The following is an 18,239-nucleotide window of genomic DNA, read 5'->3' as shown; positions in this document are numbered from 1 at the left end:
TCTTGCAACACAAAGAGGGGGAAGAATGAGGCGAATCATTTAAATTTTGATTGATAAGTGGAATGTAGAAAACAATACTTAGTCCTTTCATATTGAGCTGGGAATTTTTTTTTTTTTCATCTTTTATCAGCACTCACACATCTGCAACTTGAAAAAAAGCCTCACAACCTTTCCTTGAGCGTGGCTGTACCTAAACTCCCTTCAAACCCATTATCTAAAAATCTGTGCCTTTCAAAATTTTGTCTGCTGATAATTTGCCTTGGTTTAGCTATTTTTTCATGTGCTGCATTTGTTACTGAGGCATGTGGATGGGCTCAGACACTCTGTCACTCTCTTGAGGGATGCTGGAGAGTGACAAGGCTCATCCCACTGATTTTTAAATATTCATTTCAGAAGAATATTTAAACTATTTTTAAAGCATTTTTATAACCATATGTTCCTCAAAAAAAAAAAAAAATCCAGAAATAATTATTCAAACTCATTGTATCAATTGCACCATCCTATTTAACTGACAGTTGGCAAAGAAAATAGTTTGGGAACTTAAAAGATTTCTTTGGACCTCTGTGTTTAAAAAAATATATAGCCCTGTTATGCACCCATTTCATCCATCAATATGTTCACACTCAGACATGTTCATTCTCTGGCTGCAATTTAATGTTTGATACAGTTTTATTTGATTCTTTGCCATGCCCTGGGCTCTAGTTTCGTGCTCTCCACGGATCAACGAGTAGAGAGGCAAAAAGCAGAGAGCAGCAGTGGAAGGAGCTTCTCTCCAGCTGGCAGATGTCCACACAACCCAGGAGGGGTTTCCACATTTCCACCAGCTGAGGTGAGGCCCCGTGATTTTAAACATAACATGAAACTGCAAAGAATGAGTGTGCTGCTTCCTGCCTGTTTTTCATGCCTAGAAGTAAAATGTTAATTTTGTTCGAGCCCCCTGAAGGATGAGGAATGTTTGGATGCATTGCTTTGAGCTCTTTCTTGCATTCCCTTTAAAGCTGGGCTGCAGCCCGTGCCCCAGGGCCATTGCTGAGGATGGCCAGTCAGGGCCCCCTGACCAAGTGCTGGAGCAGATCTGTGGCACAGATGGTTCCACTTACACCAGTGAATGTGGGATCTGTGCCTATAAAGTGTCATTCCAATGGAAGGAATATGCTTTCTGAGTGACAGTTCCCTAGCCCCTGGCCTCTCCTTGTGCTTTTCCAATTTATCCTCCTTTTCTCCGTCTCCACTTGCTGTTTTTGCTTGGGGGTAAATCATGAAGATTTAGCTGAGAAAAAAAAAAATAGCTGAAAAAAGTATCTGGGGTGGAAATTCAAATGATGCAGCACATTCAAATGGGAGATAGGTTTATAATAGTCAGAGACAGTAAAACCACTTCATTGTTGGTGATTAACTGGGGTGATCTCTCCATCACTTGCCTCATTTGGGAGTTTCGTGTACATTTCCAGCACTCGTGTCCCTTTGGGAAAACGGCCACACCGAGTCTCTAATGGCAGACTTTCCCTTCTCCAGAGAACGTGGGGCACTCAGGGCCTTGGGAAGAGCAGTTTCCCCAGTGACTAAGAAGGAAGGCACAGGAAGGAGCAGCCTGAACTCCCATTGCTCTCCGTGGCAGCATCCCAAGCGGTGTCAGCCGGATGCTGAGCAGGCAGCGCAGGGTTGGACGTAAGTGATGCACACACCTTCTGTTGACATTTTATTTGGCAGTGATTTAACACGAGCTTTCTAATATTGCTGTTCTCCACAGGCTGCATTCCAAAGTAGGAAGGGAAGGAGTGCAAAATGATGCAAAATATGAGACAAGTAGGAGAAATATTTCTTTGCTATAGAAGCATTCATAAACAACCTCCATTGACAGCAGCAGGAAAGTGCAGAATAACATGTTTCAAGACCAGAAAAGGAGGCACACAAAGCCTTTGCAGAGATCAGTCATTCAGTTCTCCTGGGAGAAGAATGTTTTGTCAGATTGCAAATGGGGCAGTGCCCAAACCATGGGATGTAGGGGCCCTATGATCATGTATAATACAGCAGTTGCCATGCATATATAACTTACTAAGTAAATACCTGTTTATTTTGGGTTACTTTTCTACTGCAATAGTTCAGAGAGGGTAGAATTCCTGCTGTCTACCTCAGTTTTACTATAAAACAGTAAAATCCTGTAATTGGACATCCTGTGCCCTTCTGTCAGCACCAACTGCGTTTCACCCATGTCCAGATGCAAAGAATCAGTCAGTGGTCTCATTAAAGCTCAGCTTTGCAGAATAAATGAAATTGTTGCCCTTTCTTCTGATGTTAATAATGAAGATGTGTTCAGTGGTTAGGATGCTAATAGTCCTTCAGCAATAGAAATTCTTTCCATCCAGTTCAGCCTCTCCCAGCCAAGTGCTGAAGCTATGGCACCGTGATATATCCTGCCTCTCACCCTCTCCTCCCTGCTGTTCCCACCAGGAAGAGCAGTGAATTTTCATTCTGAGCCTATTGCACCTACCTCTTGTTGCTGCTTTATTTACAAGATCATTCTTAAATACCAAACTCTCATTTATCCCATATCCCAAGGGCTCCTGGTTTTATTCCCATACAGGAAAGCAAGCACCTTCACTTGTCTTTTCCAAACAGTATTCCTTATATGCATTTTTGCTGGTTTGTTGGTTGATAAGATGAGACCTGGGGGCATGTTTTTGTTTGGTGCTCTGCTTGCTTCTGTTCTGCATCATCCTGTGGTTTCACATGGAAAAGGAGTTTTGCATGGGGATGTGATCCCCTGATTTTTTCTTGGGGCAGAATGATGCCTGCAGGTAACAGTGGCTGTCCTGATTGCTTCCACATGGGATTTGTGCAGGGGAACATACCCTTGAAATGTTTATCTAACTTTACCTCCCCTTTACAACAATTCCTCTGCTACATGTCACTGTCTGTATATAAACTTCTTCCCCCCTGGTTCCCCCAAGTTGGGCAGAGCCTCAGCCCACCCTGTTCTGAGCTCACATGAAGCAAATCCCAGACCTGGACCCAAAGGGCACAGTTACAGACTTATGGATGATTGCAGACATGGTGCTGGTCCAAAAGCCCTGAGTCTAAGGCTTTGGCCATTTACCCAGGGAAATTCTCCCTTGGTTACCTCCTTCTCTGTGCAGAGCTTAGGAAAGTCACTCCTTCTGGACTCTGATCAATTGCATTTACAGCCAGACCTGCCCAATTCCCCAAATTGTGTGTTACTTCCAAGAGGAAGGAGATGTAAACATTGAAGGTTAATTACCCTCTTGTCAAGAACACTTTGTGATCTATAGACATATCTGTCAATCTTACAAAACAGAACTGAGGGGAGTGAGCACTGGAGGCATGTCCCCACGATAAATTAATGAGACTTGGCAGCTCAGTGTGAAGAGATGATCCCTGTGCTTCGTGTGAGACAATAACCTGGCTCCCCAGCCAGCCTGGCCGCAGGTTCTGTGCTGCAGTCACATCCGGGATGGTTATCCCTCTGTAAACAAACTCTGCAATGCAGCTGTCCAGGGATCAAACCATCTTCCTTGAGGCTTTCACTTTCCTCTCTGCTGCTCAATGTGCAGCAAGTGCTCATCTCAACCACACTAGATCACTTTTCCCAGCCCTGCCTGTCAGTCAGTTAAAATATCTTAGTCCTGCTCTCTGCCTCTGTGGCTGTGACACTCCTTGGTGGGACACAGCCACAGTCCCCCTGCTCTGTGCTATTCTGGTGATGTGAGGGCTGCTACATGACTGGTAGTTTGAAAATGTGTTCAACTATTCCCCTGGTTTATATAACCTCAAAGCAATTTGCTTTCATAGCTGAACATGCTTATTCGTTCTATTTTAACTGTGCGTTGAGCTATAAATAATGTCTCATTGCAGATAAGAATCTATTGAATTTTATTATTTGTTATTCTACCTTTGGAAGATTTTCTCCTGCAGGAGACTTTCCCAGCCTGGCAGTGAAGTTGCCTGATTGACTCCGTCCTGCCAGGCAGCCATGAATGGTGTCAGCCCCAGGTCAGCTGCCACTTCCCTGCAGCCACCTCCTCATTGCTCCTGCCTGGGCTGTGGCAAAGATGAGACGAGTGCTCAGTGAGGCAGAGCTGAGATCACTGAAGTGTTAGGGAAACTGATTAAAGCAATGATTTCCTGTTCCTCTGATCAGCTGCAGGTTAATACCTCTGTGTTACCTCCAGCCCACCTTCCCTGCAGTGCATTCACTTCCAAGAGCAATAACCTGGGTCAGTGTCCAGCCAAATTGTGTTGGTTGCTGCCTCCTTTTTCTGATGTTCATTGTAGCTTTGTGCTGCTTCCTCATGAGTGACTCCTGCCTCTGCAATGGAGCCCTGGCCTGACATCCTTATCACCCAAAAACTTCTCAGAGCTGGAGCAGAGGACAGGCTGGGGAGGTGAAGGGTGGAGCTGTGTCCTCAGAGCTGCTGCTGCTGCTGACACCCAGGTCTGGTCCAGGCTGCAGCACAGCAGGGAAGTGCATGATATTTTGGCAGCTGATTTTCTGTGGTGCAGATAACTTTTCTTGAGATTCAAATGCTGATGCTCTTCTGGAGAAGGGTTGTGGTGGCAAAGTGCTGGGCTCATGCAGAAGTGAGGAGACTTTGAAATCATTGGGAGCTAATAACATATTAAAATTTGGATGGTTTATTGTGTGGCTTTATTTTAAGAATTATTATAATTACAATTTCTGATGTACATGGTACTGATCACCCCCTGTAATAACATTCTGGGAGCTCTTTGTAGAGCTTACCTGTGACCCTTTAGTAAAGGCTGGAGGAAAATTCTGAGAAGACTCTCCTGGGTCATAGAGTAATGTGATTTATTTTATTAATAACAACTATTTATAGGAGAGAGAATTATATAAGTACAATATAAATAAACTAATTCAAGTTGTAAGAGCTCTCCAGAGGTCTCTGGCTCAAGCCTTGATCAAAGCAAGGCCAAAGTCAAAGGCAGGTCAGGATGCCCAAGCCTTTCTTTTTTCAGTTGTGTTTTCAATAGCACTGAGGAAAGACATGCATGGCCTCTCTGCTTTCTGTGCTTGATCATCCTCATGACAAGGAATAATTCCTCACATTCATTCAGAATTTAATCCTTTTGCCATACAGCTTAGAGAAGGCTCTGGCTCTGCCTTATCTCTAACCCCACCAGGGAGCTGCAGACAGCAAGGTGATCCTCAGGACCATCAATTCTCCAGGATGAAGAAGCCCAGCTCCTTCAGCTTTCCTGGAATGCCCTGTGCCCCTGTCGCTGGGTAACCTGCCTGCCTCTGCTGGATTTGTTCCCATGTGTCAACATCTGCCCTTGTAGTGGGGCCAAACACATTTAATTCATTGCATAAGTAATGTGAAACCATGTTAGCCTTCACCTGCAGGGTACAAAGTTCTGCACATGGTCTTATTAGCTCAGGAAAACATCCACTGGCATTACCTGGATCAAGTTCTATTTAATAAGTTCTTAAACACATGGATATGTTTTGATAGGGAGATGTTTTTAATCATATCAGTGATTTTGTTTGCTTTATTGCTCAGTTCAAGTGAGGCCTTCAAGCACTGGGTAAGAGGCAAAGCTTCCATTTGTGCTGGACTGGTTTCTCCAGGCATGTGGCTCAGTGCAAGCAGTTATTTGCCACACTGTGGCCAAAAGAAAGCCAGAGATGAAAACTGCAGCCTGAAATGTGTTTAGCAGGAATTTTGCAGAGATTAGAGGCATTTTCATGAAAGAGCTGCAACCTGTGGGCATTTCCCACTTTTACAGCAGTTATTTGTTAATTGAATAATGTGACAAACCCCAGGAGTGTTTAGAAAAGTGTATTAAATGATTTGCCATTTATTTATCAATGTGTTATTTATGCTGAGAAGTTGCATATCTGCTAAGAAAATTCTTCACCCTCAGTTTTGATTCTTTCAGAGAATATGAAATCGATACTGAAAAAAAAAACTGTAATGGGAAATGTAAAACAAGAAATTACACGAGTAAATCAGAGAGGATGTTGTATAATCCTGCCCTGGTGTCAGCATACAGACTTTATGGTGCTCAGGACCATAACAGGCAGCACCCTGAGGTGTGGCACTGCCTTTGCTTACCTGCGGATTAAAGACTCATAGAATTTTTGGGTTTGGAGGAGACCTTAAAGATAATTTTGGTCCAACCCCTCTGCCATAGGCAGGGACATCTTCCACTATCCCAGCTTGCTCCAATCTCTGCCCAGCCTGGCCTTGCAGACTTCCAGGGATGGGGCAGCCTCAGCTTCCTCTGTGCCAGGACCTCCCACTAAGGAATTTCTCCCTAATACTTAATATAAATCTAGCCTCTTTCTGCTTAAAGCCTTTCCAGTCCCCCTTGTCCTATCACTTCATAGCTCTTGTCCAAAGTCCATCTCCAGCTCTCTTGTAGGCTCTCTGCCCTCATGCTGGCTGCTGCACACAGAGGATTTTCCTTTAGCCAAATGGTCATTAGCCATATGCTGCATCTGACTTTGAGGATTAGGAGACCATAATGAAGTGGATTACAGCAGATCAGTGGCAGGATTGCAAACCAAATCCTGTTTCTAACTGTTCTTCCAGGAGCAGCTAAGGGCTGATCGACCTGTCCTGCAGCATGAGTTTAGCCAGCTGTGGGATTTTTCCACGCTGTTATCAGAGCTGGGATAATCTGGAGCTGCAGCCCTGGGTGGGGAGGCTGTGGATGCTGAATGGCTGCAGGCTGTGCAAGTGTCTGAAACCTGGGGACTTCTGGGTGTCTCTTCTGTGGCTTGTCCAGGGGGTACCTGAGGGGCTCAGGTGTTCCCCAGTCACCATTTAATTGTTGCAGACTTGTGTCTCCCTGAAGTGTCTGTAGGTGAGAGAGAGAAAGAAAGATCTGATGCACATCCAACAGGCATTGTGGTCAGAGAAAATCTGAGTTGCCTGGGGCCAGTGCCAGACGTAGTGCTGAACCCAGGAGTTGAAGTGGAAAAATTTTCTCTGGTGTAACACGAGCCAGACTTCGGCAGGAAGCTGCTCTCCACTCATCAGGAGAGGTTGGTCTTGCCCAAAGGACAGCACTGTCCAGGGGTGGGGCTGCAAAGGCTGGTGAGGATGATTTGGAGAGGTCTTGGCTGGATGAGGCAGTGGCCAAGTCCATATTTAACCCAGAAAGATGGAGTACCTCCAACTCTGCAGAGCCTGCACAGGTAAAAGCAGCAGCTGTGACACGTAGGGAGCAGCTCCTGTAACTCCTGCACATGCTCAGGGAAAAGTGTTTGGCTTCCAGAGATGCTGTTCACAAGACGCATCAGGGCAATATATCCTGAAGATGTGCCAAATCTGTCTGAAATATTCATGCATGCTCCCTGTAATTTATAGAAACAATCACAGCAGCATAATTATTTCAATGCTTCTCCCTGTGAAGAATCTCATCTCTTGGATGTGAAAATGTGACCTGCATATCCACACAGCCGTGCTGTGGCCTTCTGGGCATGACAGGAGAGATGATTCCATGCACTATCCAATATATCCATGTAAGGATCAAAATATACCCTTCAGACTCCTGTGGTGGATCAGACAATAACACATTTGCTTGGGGTGAATTTCAATTATTTCAGATGAATTTCATTTGTCTAATGGGTGGTGCCTGGTTCATTAAAGACAGCAACTATAAAGCACCTTTTGCTCTGCACCTCCCATAGTTCTGAAGTCTACCCTGAGCACAATGCTCAGCTCCAATGACCCCCCAAAAAACCCCCCAGTACCCTTGCCATTTTGAACCTGTGAAAGGGATGAGGAACAGGTTACAGGCAGAACCCACTCCTGCAATATTAAAGCTACTAAAACAGCAGAGATACATACCTGCTCCTAGGCAGGAGCAATTTGGAGATGACACAAAGGCTGGTGGTGTGAGACAGACAGGGAAATGGGGACAGATTCTATATTTTAAGTATCATTTTCTAAAATATCTGTAAGAGGAAAGGACCCACTGTACTTTCAGGCATAGCTGGTGCAATGTAAATAGGTTCCCAAACCTTCAGTGTCTTTTGTTCTTTAGATGACTTGGCAGAGCACTCTGAATCCGTGTGTTTAACTGGGACTGGGTCTGTAAATAAGTGCTCCCTGTTGCTAAGGTTCAAGTGACATTTTTAGTGCCATTTGACAGATTTTTAACCTGCTTTCAAGTCTTCTACTGAGCTCCTCTATACCCAGGCAGTGAAAATGTAAAAGACTTGGCTTTACTCAAACTAGTGCTAAAAACATTTGGATTCACAGGTTGGACACAGTCCTGCCAGACTTGTCTGACGAAGCTTAACTGGTGCTGCTGATGGCAAAGCCACACCTGACCTGTGTTTGTACCTAGAAGTGATTATCTGGGAATTTGGGAAGAAAAACCCACCCAAAACCAGAAAGGAAAGCAGAGACTCAGCCTGGTCTGCAGGCAGGGTGGGACTGCATCCTGCCTAAGCTGCTCCCTGATGGGAGATGTTGTTCTGCAAGAGACAAAGTCCTGCTCTTTACTCCCCTCAATATTTTGTGCTCCTTACATTTCCACTAGAATCCCAAAGAGATTTCTTTTGTCCTAAAGGCTGTTTGCTTTTGACCACTCAGAACTTGTGATACTTGTCTTGATCTATTAACCAGGTGTCCAGCCAAAATCAATTGCCCAGCAGACGCAGACCATTACCCGAAAAGTCAAGACCTCCATAAATATCACCGGCCTCATTGTGCTGGTGACAGATTCTGCAGGTTGTTTTATGTTACAGTTGAACAGTTTAGACATTGCATTTGTATATATTTGCAGGCAGCCCTGAGGGAGCATCTCGTGAGCAGAGTGGGAGCTGGCAGCCTGCAGACTCCAGACACCTCCACCATGAGCACGGCGGGGCTTGTGGTGCTCCTCTCCTTCGCGCTTTGCTGCGTCCCAGGTGAGTGACTCTCCCGGTGTCTGAGTCAAAAAGATTAAGACAAAAGGATAAGACAGAGGATTCAAAGAGAGAAAATCTCCTTCCGAGGGCTCTGCTGCCTCGGTTGGCATCGTGCAGGTTGCAGGAGTGTATTTCAGCATAGTCCTCAATGGCTCGCTGCTGTAGCTGATTGTTTGTCATAAATATAAGTAACAGCAAGTGGAGTTGTGTGCTGGCAACTGGTGCTGTTACACTTTGTACACTGATGTTCTCACACCATTACACTGCTTAGACTTGTACAATTACAGCAAAATGGATGAATACTTGAAATAAGGCCATGAGAAGGGGGTCAGACCTCCAGTAACTAGTAAGGAAAATATTATAATGGCACAAGCAAGTTCTCTGCAGGACCCTGGCAAATTTCCTGTAATGCTCTTTCTGCTAATGGAACAGCAAGAGATGAAAACAAGCCAGACTCTGATGTTCTCACTGCATAGTCACAACTGATGAAATTACAAAGCCAAAGACATTTTTTTCACATTCGCTTTCTTTCAAATGCATATTTCTGTCAACAGATGTTGTATGTATTTGCTTATCCTGTAGGTGACTATTTGCATTTGTCTCTGTTGATTCAGGTGTATTTTCAAATACACAACAGCAGTGCTTTAGGGTCAAAACGGATATGTAAAAAGATAACGAAGGAAAAGCTCTTCTGTTTTCAATTAATAAATCTACATGTCTAACAACAAAAAAAGAACAAAGCTATTCAAAAAGGTGTTTCATCACAGCCAGCAATAAGAAATGCTATTGTACTTATCAACATAAAGAAAAAGAATCATACATAGTTTATTTAGTTCAGAAAACAATCACTGGAAATCATTCAGCTTGGTTCTGCACACAGGAATTTTATATCCATATTTCCAGCTTCAATTGAGGTCTTATCATAGTGGCTTTTGTTCATTCTTTCTGCCTCTCTTTTCTTTTCCAGATACTGCCTTTGGGGTTGAGGTAAGTGGAAGATTTCTTTCTGTCACCTTTCTCGAGCATGTGGCCTGATAATGACATAACCAAAGGAATGAGAAAAACCTCCAGCCTGCAGGTGCTCAGCTGTTTTTCACCTAAGTGTGACACTTGGGTCACTGTAATCAGATTCTACAGTGTAAAACATTAAATTATACTGCCCTTGGCTGTTGTATGTTAATAATGTTTTAGTGGTAATGATACAATGTTTTTGGATTAATTGATTTTTCAGCAACTTTAGACTGGTCTAAGCTTTAAGCTGGAAAAATATAGCTGGTTCTAAACTGAAGCAATAGACTGGTATCAGAACCCACCTGAGGGCAACCTACTGAAAGACTAAAGTACTCTGAGCTGATCCAGCTTCTTCACAGGTCATTAGTCTTGGTCCTCTGAAATAAAACATGATCAGTGTATTGAAAATGAAAAAGTAAAACCAGAAGTACAGTAGAGAGGCCACAAGAATAGAAGAACTAGGAACCAATGGAGAGCCTTTATGAAATCATGTCAAGTGAGCATGAGAGACCAGCACTGGTTTATCCCAACCAACGGGATGCATGGGTTTAGCTCTTCCCTCCTCCTCCTCTTCTCCTGCTCTGTGGGATCATCTCTGCAGGATGGAGCTGATGGACCCACGGCAGAAGTTTGTGCTGTGGCAGTGAGGACTGGATGTACCAGCTCAGTGTCCCCCACAAGATGAGAGCTGTGAACATCACAGGTCTTCTGAGCCTGTTGCTGTGATTCCTCTGGCAGGTGGACTGCAGCACATATCCCAACACCACAAATGAGGAGGGCAGAGAGGTGCTGGTCTGCAGCACGGCCGTCAGCTCCATCTGCGGTTCCGACGGCGTCACCTACGGCAACGAGTGCCAGCTCTGTGCCTACAACGCGTATGTTCTGCGTGGGGACGGCGTGGGGACGGCGTGGGGACCCCAGGCAGCACAGCTAGAGCTCCTGGCAGCACCATGGCTCACCAATCAGTGCTCTGTCCCCTGTCAATTCCTTCAAAATGAGCTTGGCTATCACGGCACAGCGCTCAGGCAGAACTTCAGTCACTGTGTCTTTCTTTTGCTTCTGTAATTTATTCAGGTTTCTTCTTTTCTGTCTCAAGGAGTGGTCAGGTGATGGCTTTGAGAGCATATCTCATCACAGCAAAAGAATGGAGATGCTCTGCTCAAGGCTGCCCAAAATGGTCCTAAAGCTTCCCAGGGTTTTACATCCCTGCCAGCTACTCAGCTGGTCAGGGAGAGTGGCACTACCTTCTCAAATATAAAAGAAGCCTGACCAAGAAAGAGTCAGCTTTCTCTTGTATTAATTCTAGGATGTAGCAAGACATCTTTGCTGAATTTCCTAACATTTGTCTTTCCCTCTGCAGAGAATATGGAACCAATGTCAGCAAAGACCACGATGGAGAATGCAAGGAAGTTGCCCCTGTAAGTTAAACCAAGGGCAAAACAAAGGGTATGCCCTGCTTCTGAGTGGCCAAAGGTGCTTATTGAAATAATTCAAACCCCAAACAAGAGTACAGATGAGATGCCAGAATCTTGCACTGGTCTCCTCCAAGTGAACTGTTATCATAGTGACTGACAGAAAAGCTTTTCTCCTGCCGCGGTGGTGTCCTGTGTGGCCAGGCAGACACACCCACCAGACCTACTTGTGTGCTGTAAGCAAGGCCTTCACCAGGGACCTGTTTGTTCCCTCACCAGGTGGATTGCAGCAGGTACCCCAACACAACCAGTGAGGAGGGCAAAGTGGTGCTGCTCTGCAACAAAGACATCAGCCCTGTCTGCGGGACCGACTGGGTCACCTACGACAACGAGTGCCTGCTCTGTGCCCGGAGCCTGTGAGTACTGAGCACAGCAACAGGGCCTGGTGCTCCTGGACCTGCTCTTTAGGATAGCAGGACTTCCTCCAAGGCCTTTTTTGTGAGGTGCTTAGACTTTGACCCTCCTCAAGACGGAGCCTTTCAAAATCCTGACTAAACCTTCTTTTCCTCTGTGATTAGGAGGCAAGCTCTGCCTTTGGTCTAGACAGAGAAGTAGAGGGCTGGCTGGGAGTCTCACCCAGGACAGGATGGTTCTCTTAACTAAGTTTAAAGGGTCTCTGTGGCAGATGCTGCCTTGCAGAGGACAACAATTAACCCAGGGGGCATTGAGATTATCACACAGCCTCTCTCCTCATCCACCCTGAGCCCTGTACCCTCACATCTTGCTATAAACCAGCTCTCTGGCAGGCAGTGATGCCACCTGAACTGGTCCCTGGAGCTACATGGGCACTGCCTAAGCTGGATGCCTCCTGTATCCCATACATTGTGCCTGAGGCTGCTCAGAATTCCTGTGTGATAGGGGTTCAGCACAGCTCCCTAATGCAGCTCTCTTCCCTTCCCAGAGAGGCTGGAAGCAGTGTTGCCAAGAAGGCTGATGGTGAATGCAAGAAGGAAACTGTCACAGTAAGTGAATTGGGTGATCAGGGGCTGGGTTTTGGTCCTGCTGCTGTCAGGAAAAGCACTGCCAGTGTCTGCAGTAGTCCCCAGACCAGCAGTGTCCTGCAGAAGTGAAACAGCTGCTGTGCTGCAGAACGAGATTTGCTTTCTCTACACGTAATAAACGTTACTCGTGTGAATGCCAGGAAAGGAGCAGGTGACTGCTCAGGAAGGGACGAGTAAAAGGATAGAAGAAATAATCCATCAGGGCAGAAGTGTGGATAAGAACAGAGAATGGCTTTTGTGGTCAGCCCAATGGTCCTTCTAGCCCGTGGCAACTTGGTGCAGGGGCTGTGAGCATTGTGTAGGACAGAGTGAGAGTGCAGAATGTAAAGAGTGATTTCTACCCTAGGTGTGATTCCTGTGTAGTCAGTAAGCCTTGATAGATTTCTCCTCCATGAAATTCCTCAGCCTCTTCCTGCACCCAGACACATTTTTATCTCCACAATGCTCCTCAGCAGGTGTAGCACCCATTTCTCCAGGAAACAGAATCCCACTCCTGCAGTATCCAGCTACATGCTGATCTGCCAGTTTTAAGACTCCAGGAGGGACCTTTACAGAGGATCAGCACTCCATTTCTCCAGACACCAGTGTTTTTCCATTTAATTTCCTGGCCAGCTTGGGAACACAGAGCACGGCACCTTCACCGAGTGAACTGCTGCTGCTTGGAAATGCTGTGACCAGGTTATGATATACATCTCTTCAAACAGGAAATTATGATCTATTTTTATATTATTAAATTCTCCTGGCATAGGAGAAACTGACACCTTTGTTTATATCAGATGTGCAAGGAAGTTAATTACTTTTAGTAAGATTGGTATCACCAGCACTACAGCTCTAGCTCAGGGTTCAAACCCTTGTATTACTGACTCCTTCACATCAGACTCTTTGATTTTTATTTATTTTTTACAGGTTGACTGCAGTGACCATCCCAAACCTGTCTGCTCACTTGCCTACATGCCTCTCTGTGGCTCTGACAACACAACATACAACAATAAGTGCGCCTTCTGCAACGCAGTCATGTATGTACAAATATGAGTGATGTTTTGTGTTATCAGTTGCCCCCTGTGGGCACAAGTTTGCACAGTTACTGCTTTTTTGTTTGCTAGATAATGTTGATTAGGGATTTGGGGCAGGAGGGAATGCCAGCCACCGTGTCAAGCATTCATTTCTTTTTTTCATTAGAGCATAAAAAAAGCTACGGCTGCTTTGTTAGTGTGAATGGTTTGAAGACCATTTAATCTTAATGGAATTTTTCTTGCATGTTGCAAAGGAAATGAAATTCCTTTCCTATTGAAATTCCACTATAGTTTCCCCACAGATATTTTTAGTTTTAGGAATGGGGTAAATTGTTTCACTCATGTCTTAATAATCCAATAGCAAATGGGATTATGGGTCTGCTAGTTCCTTGGCTCTGGGGCAGGATCCCATCTGACACCATCTCTAGGAGCCATCAAAAAGACAGATTATAGCAGGCAGGACTCTGTGTTTAATTCATTCTTTCCCCTCCTTGCTTTCAGGGACAGCAATGGGACTATCACTTTAAACCATTTTGGGAAATGCTGAGTATCAGTGCCAAGAGAATTCACCACAGGGTCCCCACTGGAAAATCCCAGATAAAGATCTCACCTCAGTTCATCCCACCCCCTGGGGAACTCAGCTCACTCCCGATTTTCTTTCTCAATAAACTAAATCAGCAACATTTCCCTGTCTTCTTTCATGTGTTGTCTCATGAAACATTGTCACGATTTGTTGAATGATGATACCGGGCAGAATAAGTTACGTACCCAAAGCTCTGGGACAGAACAAGAACAACATCTTGCTCCCCTCCCTCTCATAAAAGTCAGAAAATGAAATACAGATGCTCAAAGCCCAGAGCTGTGTGTCTTTGCACATAAATGAAGCGTCCCTGCGTTAGTGCTCAGCCCCTTTCATGCTGGACATTGGAAAGGGCTGAAGGGGTGGCACAGGAGGGTCTCTCCTAAGGTGTTCCTGGTGCATTTTCCTTGTCAGTAAAACCCAGTCACACCCTGGTGTCACTGCCCAGAGCTGATCCCTGTTCCTCACCTGAAGTGTTGCTCTCTCAAGGACGCTCTGTTGGCAAAGCCCATATTTCTCAGACATGTGCATTGTTTCTGTCCATTTGTCTAAGTCCTCCAACTGACTTATTACCAGATTCTTCTCATCTTGGAGCCGTCCTTTAACACCCTTCAAGTGTTTTGAGATTAATGCCTTCCTAGGTGTGGTGCCTACTCCTGCCTACTTGTCTTCTCTCAGTCTTCAATTACACAATGTTCTTTGCCAGCCCAAGGAGTATTTCAGCAGTGTTTCAAAACCCAAGGACAAAGTTTCCTTCTGTTTCTTGAGAGTGTGACCTGTCATTGGCGTATTGTGCATGAAATTTATTTTGCTTTTGTCTTCTGTTTGAGTATTGAATTGGGTTTTGGTTTTTTTCTTTTTGGATCCACACAAGAGAGGCATAAATAAATTGGGCTTATCCCTTCTAAAAAGTAATATCTCCCACATGCATTTCTTCTGGGAATCAAAATGAGAGGGGTGCTTGTTCTCCTTGATGGAGATTGCCCCAAAAAGCAATGCTTTGGTGGTAAAACAAAGGATTTATGTAGAGATGGGCAGATGGATGAAGTAGTGATTTCCAGATTGGGTTCAGCTTTTCTAGGATCCATGCTGTGGTCTCAAATCATTCTGTCATCATCATACTAAAAGTCTATTACTGCAAAGCTAATGGCTTTTAGGGGGAACAACAATTGTAAATTTTTTTTTTTTGCATGGTCTCATAAAAGTTTCTCCATCCCTTGTCATTTCTTAGGACTCCCTTCAGTGTCTGGGACACTCTTGCTTGCCTTCCTGGTTCATTGTTTTCCTGCTTTCACTATAACTTAGTGATGTTTTACTTGGGTGAAGCACAAAAATAAAAGGAGAGGTTTTCTGCTACGGAAGTATTTCATTCAATGTTTTTCTTGAGAAAAAGCACTGCACAAAAATAGGCAGTGATAGGTGAACACAGAGAAAATCTGACAGCACTTTGTACAGTGGCTCTTTTGCCTGCAGGAATTCTCTGTGGTCCTTCAGAAGGAAACTGTCACATATTTCACTTAAAATAACGACGCAGAGGGTGTATCTCACACATCTCAACTTCTCGTGACTCCCGTTGATGAAGAAACACCATTCTTGGCTTACAGAACAGCTTACCTCTACTGATATTAGCACTGAGACAAAAGGCTGGAAATGTTGCTCCAGGATAAGGGTGGATAAGGCAAATATGAACATGCACAAACACACACACCCCCCCAGTGGTGCAGGCGTACATATAAGCGTGGTTGCCACCTGAGGACAGAATCCAGGCTGTGGTTCCTGAGCAAAAGCCAAGCTCTGCTGCTCACAGCTCATCCAGCCACCATGAAGATCACGGGGGTGCTGCTTCTGTTCTCTCTGGCCCTTTTCTGCATCTCAGGTGAGTGGCTCCACTGCCTCCTGCTCCGCCTTGGAGTAAGCGCTGGCTGTCTTCAAAACCACAAAAAAACATCCTCAGACTGGAAAGAGCTCCATTCTGCAAGGACTTATTTACTCCTAGAAAGATAGTGTTGATAAGACTTGACATCAGAGACTATCACTTATGGGGTAATATTTTAGCAACAGAACTGAGTGGGTAAGAACAACTGTGGGAACAGCTCTACTCTCAGTGCTAGTTTATGCATAATGAAAGAAGTGACATGTACGTGGTGCAACCCGGAGACTCAGACAACCAGTATTTAACCTCTGAAATGTTGCAGGAACACAAATAATTTTACTGAATGAAAGTGAACATTTCTTGTAGTCACCCTGAACCGAGGTGCAGTTTGAGAGCCTGAACTGCTGTAGAAGCTTTGTAAATTCACCTCTCACTAAATACTATTCTTATTTTAAAATAATATTGGCAATGCATATAAGATGCTTTCTCCGTGTACTTGTCTGCTTTATGTCCCTGTTTGCCTCAATAATTTGCTTTGCTTTGAGCTCATGTCCTGTTCCATCCTTTGAACCATAGAAAATGCCTTTCTCTTCTTTTATTTTACACAGCTTTTCCCATTTTGACTGTAACTCTTATTAAAAAAAAATGCTACAGAATCAACATACAGTATGGCACAACATTTTGCCTGAAATTCCTTTTGTCTAAGAATAATTTGCTAACACACAGGGAGTTGGAGGATATGTATTCAGGGCATGCGTTCTCAGATTTTAACAGAATCCATGAATTGCATTTGTAACATATTTCGTTTGTTCTTTTTTTTTTTTTTTTTTTTTTTTTTTTTTTTTTTAGTTCCAGCTACTGATGCTCTGCAGGTAAGGGACAAATTTTTCTATTCTCCATCTTTTCTTTCCTTAAAGCAGTTTCTGTATAAATCTTTACTAATCACATCACGACGGAGCCTTTCAAAATCCTGAGGCACCCAGCTGCCTGAGCAATATTTGCCACAGATATTATCGGGTGAAATTGCCATTTTCATCTGGTGACAGTTTCAACAAGCAGGGCAGTATTCAGTTCATGTCCAAGTTGTTGTCAAAGTTACTGCAGCATCCTTTGCAGTGGTTACAGAGGCTCTGCATGGCTGGAGGCAGCACTCCCCTGCATCCTCCCTGTCCCTGGGCTTTTCCTCAGCCTCTGCTCCTGGGCAGTTAGGGGGCAGATCAAGGGGTGTGTGAGGCCTCCTAATGTCACCTTTCTCGCCCAGCTTTGGTTGACAGCTCTTTTTTTTTGTGAATACAGGCTGCATCCGTCTACTGCAGGGACCAGAAGGGTCTCAGGGATATGTGTTCCATGGAGTATGTCCCCCACTGCGGGTCTGATGGTGTCACCTACCCCAACAAATGCACGTTCTGCAATGCCTTCCTGTACGTATGGAATAAATCTCTTCACCTACTATGTGGTGAATTAACTTAGCTTAAACTGGCTAATCAGTCTTGGAGACAGGTTGGAGAAGTAAAATTCTTTTATTTCATTTGTTTTTTCTCTCACCAGCAAGGGTAATTTTTTTTTTTTATTGGGAGAGCCTGCTAGGAACTTCTTTCTTTCAGATGTAAAGAGACAATGGAGTGTTCTCTGTTTTCCTCTTAAGTGATTTGCAAAAGAGCTTTCTCTCAGCAAACAAAGCCTGTTTCCTACAGACTATTTAGTCTTTCGAAATAAGAAATTTTCTTGTCAATAATAAAAGTAAATATGTGGAAGAGAGTTCATAAGTCCCTCTGTGGTGCAGAGGGACAGACCAACAAATGTTCTGTCTCTGAGGTACTGATTTCTTTCTCTGCAGGAGAAGCCGTGGAGGTCTTGGCTTGAGATCTCTTAATGCATGTTAAGTTCTCGACTGGATTCAGCTGAGAAAGAACACCCCTCCCTGGCAATGCTCCCCATGGCAGATGACTTCCTAAACCCTCGACCTGACCCTTGAAAACCTCCTATCAATCGTGAAACCTCTGATAATAAAAAAAAAGACCCAGCATTTATGTCATCCTTTAGTCTCATTTTTGGTTTTACCTAATATGTTGCATGATTATACCACTGCCACAACCCTGGGGTGTGGGAATTAATGGGCAAATTGCAGGGTGAGGGAGAATGGTGTTCTGAGCTACAAAAATATCAAGCCCAACCACAAAAGCAAAATGGGCAGCTTTTGTGGGCTGACTTCATCTGACTTTCCAAAAGAAAGCCCAGGCTGGAGATGCAGCCTGGTGCTCCTGCCCATTTACTGCTCTGAGGGGATCTGAATCGCTCTCTGCCTGGCTGAGGGGAGCTGCCTCCCTCCCCAGGTGCTGCTAGCAAACACCTGCAGCCTCGCCCAGCCTCACTCTGTGGCTGGC

The 18,239-nt window shown here is 44.7% G+C and overlaps 2 protein-coding genes across 3 annotated transcripts; both read left to right on the top strand.

Annotated features, from left to right (window-relative positions):
* Positions 1–697: 697 nt before the first annotated feature.
* LOC110470835 (ovomucoid) lies at positions 698–14,085 on the top strand. Of its 2 annotated transcripts, none has more exons than XM_085591467.1 (9): positions 698–829; positions 8,782–8,905; positions 9,873–9,892; positions 10,655–10,791; positions 11,277–11,334; positions 11,608–11,744; positions 12,290–12,350; positions 13,296–13,405; positions 13,904–14,085. In XM_085591467.1, the coding sequence occupies exons 2-9, from the start codon at positions 8,851–8,853 to the stop codon at positions 13,947–13,949; spliced, it is 624 nt and encodes a 207-aa protein (XP_085447593.1). In that variant the 5' UTR covers positions 698–829; positions 8,782–8,850; the 3' UTR covers positions 13,950–14,085. The 2 variants fall into 2 exon arrangements, with proteins under 2 accessions (XP_085447593.1, XP_021386449.1); XM_021530774.3 differs by lacking the exon at positions 698–829 and adding an exon at positions 1,530–1,668.
* A 1,628-nt stretch (positions 14,086–15,713) lies between these two features.
* On the top strand, positions 15,714–17,881 carry LOC110470836 (ovomucoid-like). The gene is made up of 4 exons (XM_077786752.2): positions 15,714–15,858; positions 16,705–16,727; positions 17,152–17,276; positions 17,693–17,881. Exons 1-4 carry the CDS (start codon positions 15,804–15,806, stop codon positions 17,736–17,738), a joined length of 249 nt encoding a protein of 82 aa, XP_077642878.1. The 5' UTR covers positions 15,714–15,803; the 3' UTR covers positions 17,739–17,881.
* The last annotated feature ends 358 nt before the right edge of the window (positions 17,882–18,239 follow it).

The sequence above is a fragment of the Lonchura striata genome, chromosome 13 (genome assembly GCF_050655825.1).
Source record: "Lonchura striata isolate lonStrDom1 chromosome 13, ASM5065582v1, whole genome shotgun sequence".
Taxonomy (NCBI): Eukaryota; Metazoa; Chordata; class Aves; order Passeriformes; family Estrildidae; genus Lonchura; species Lonchura striata.
This window is presented reverse-complemented; position numbering and strand designations above follow the sequence as displayed.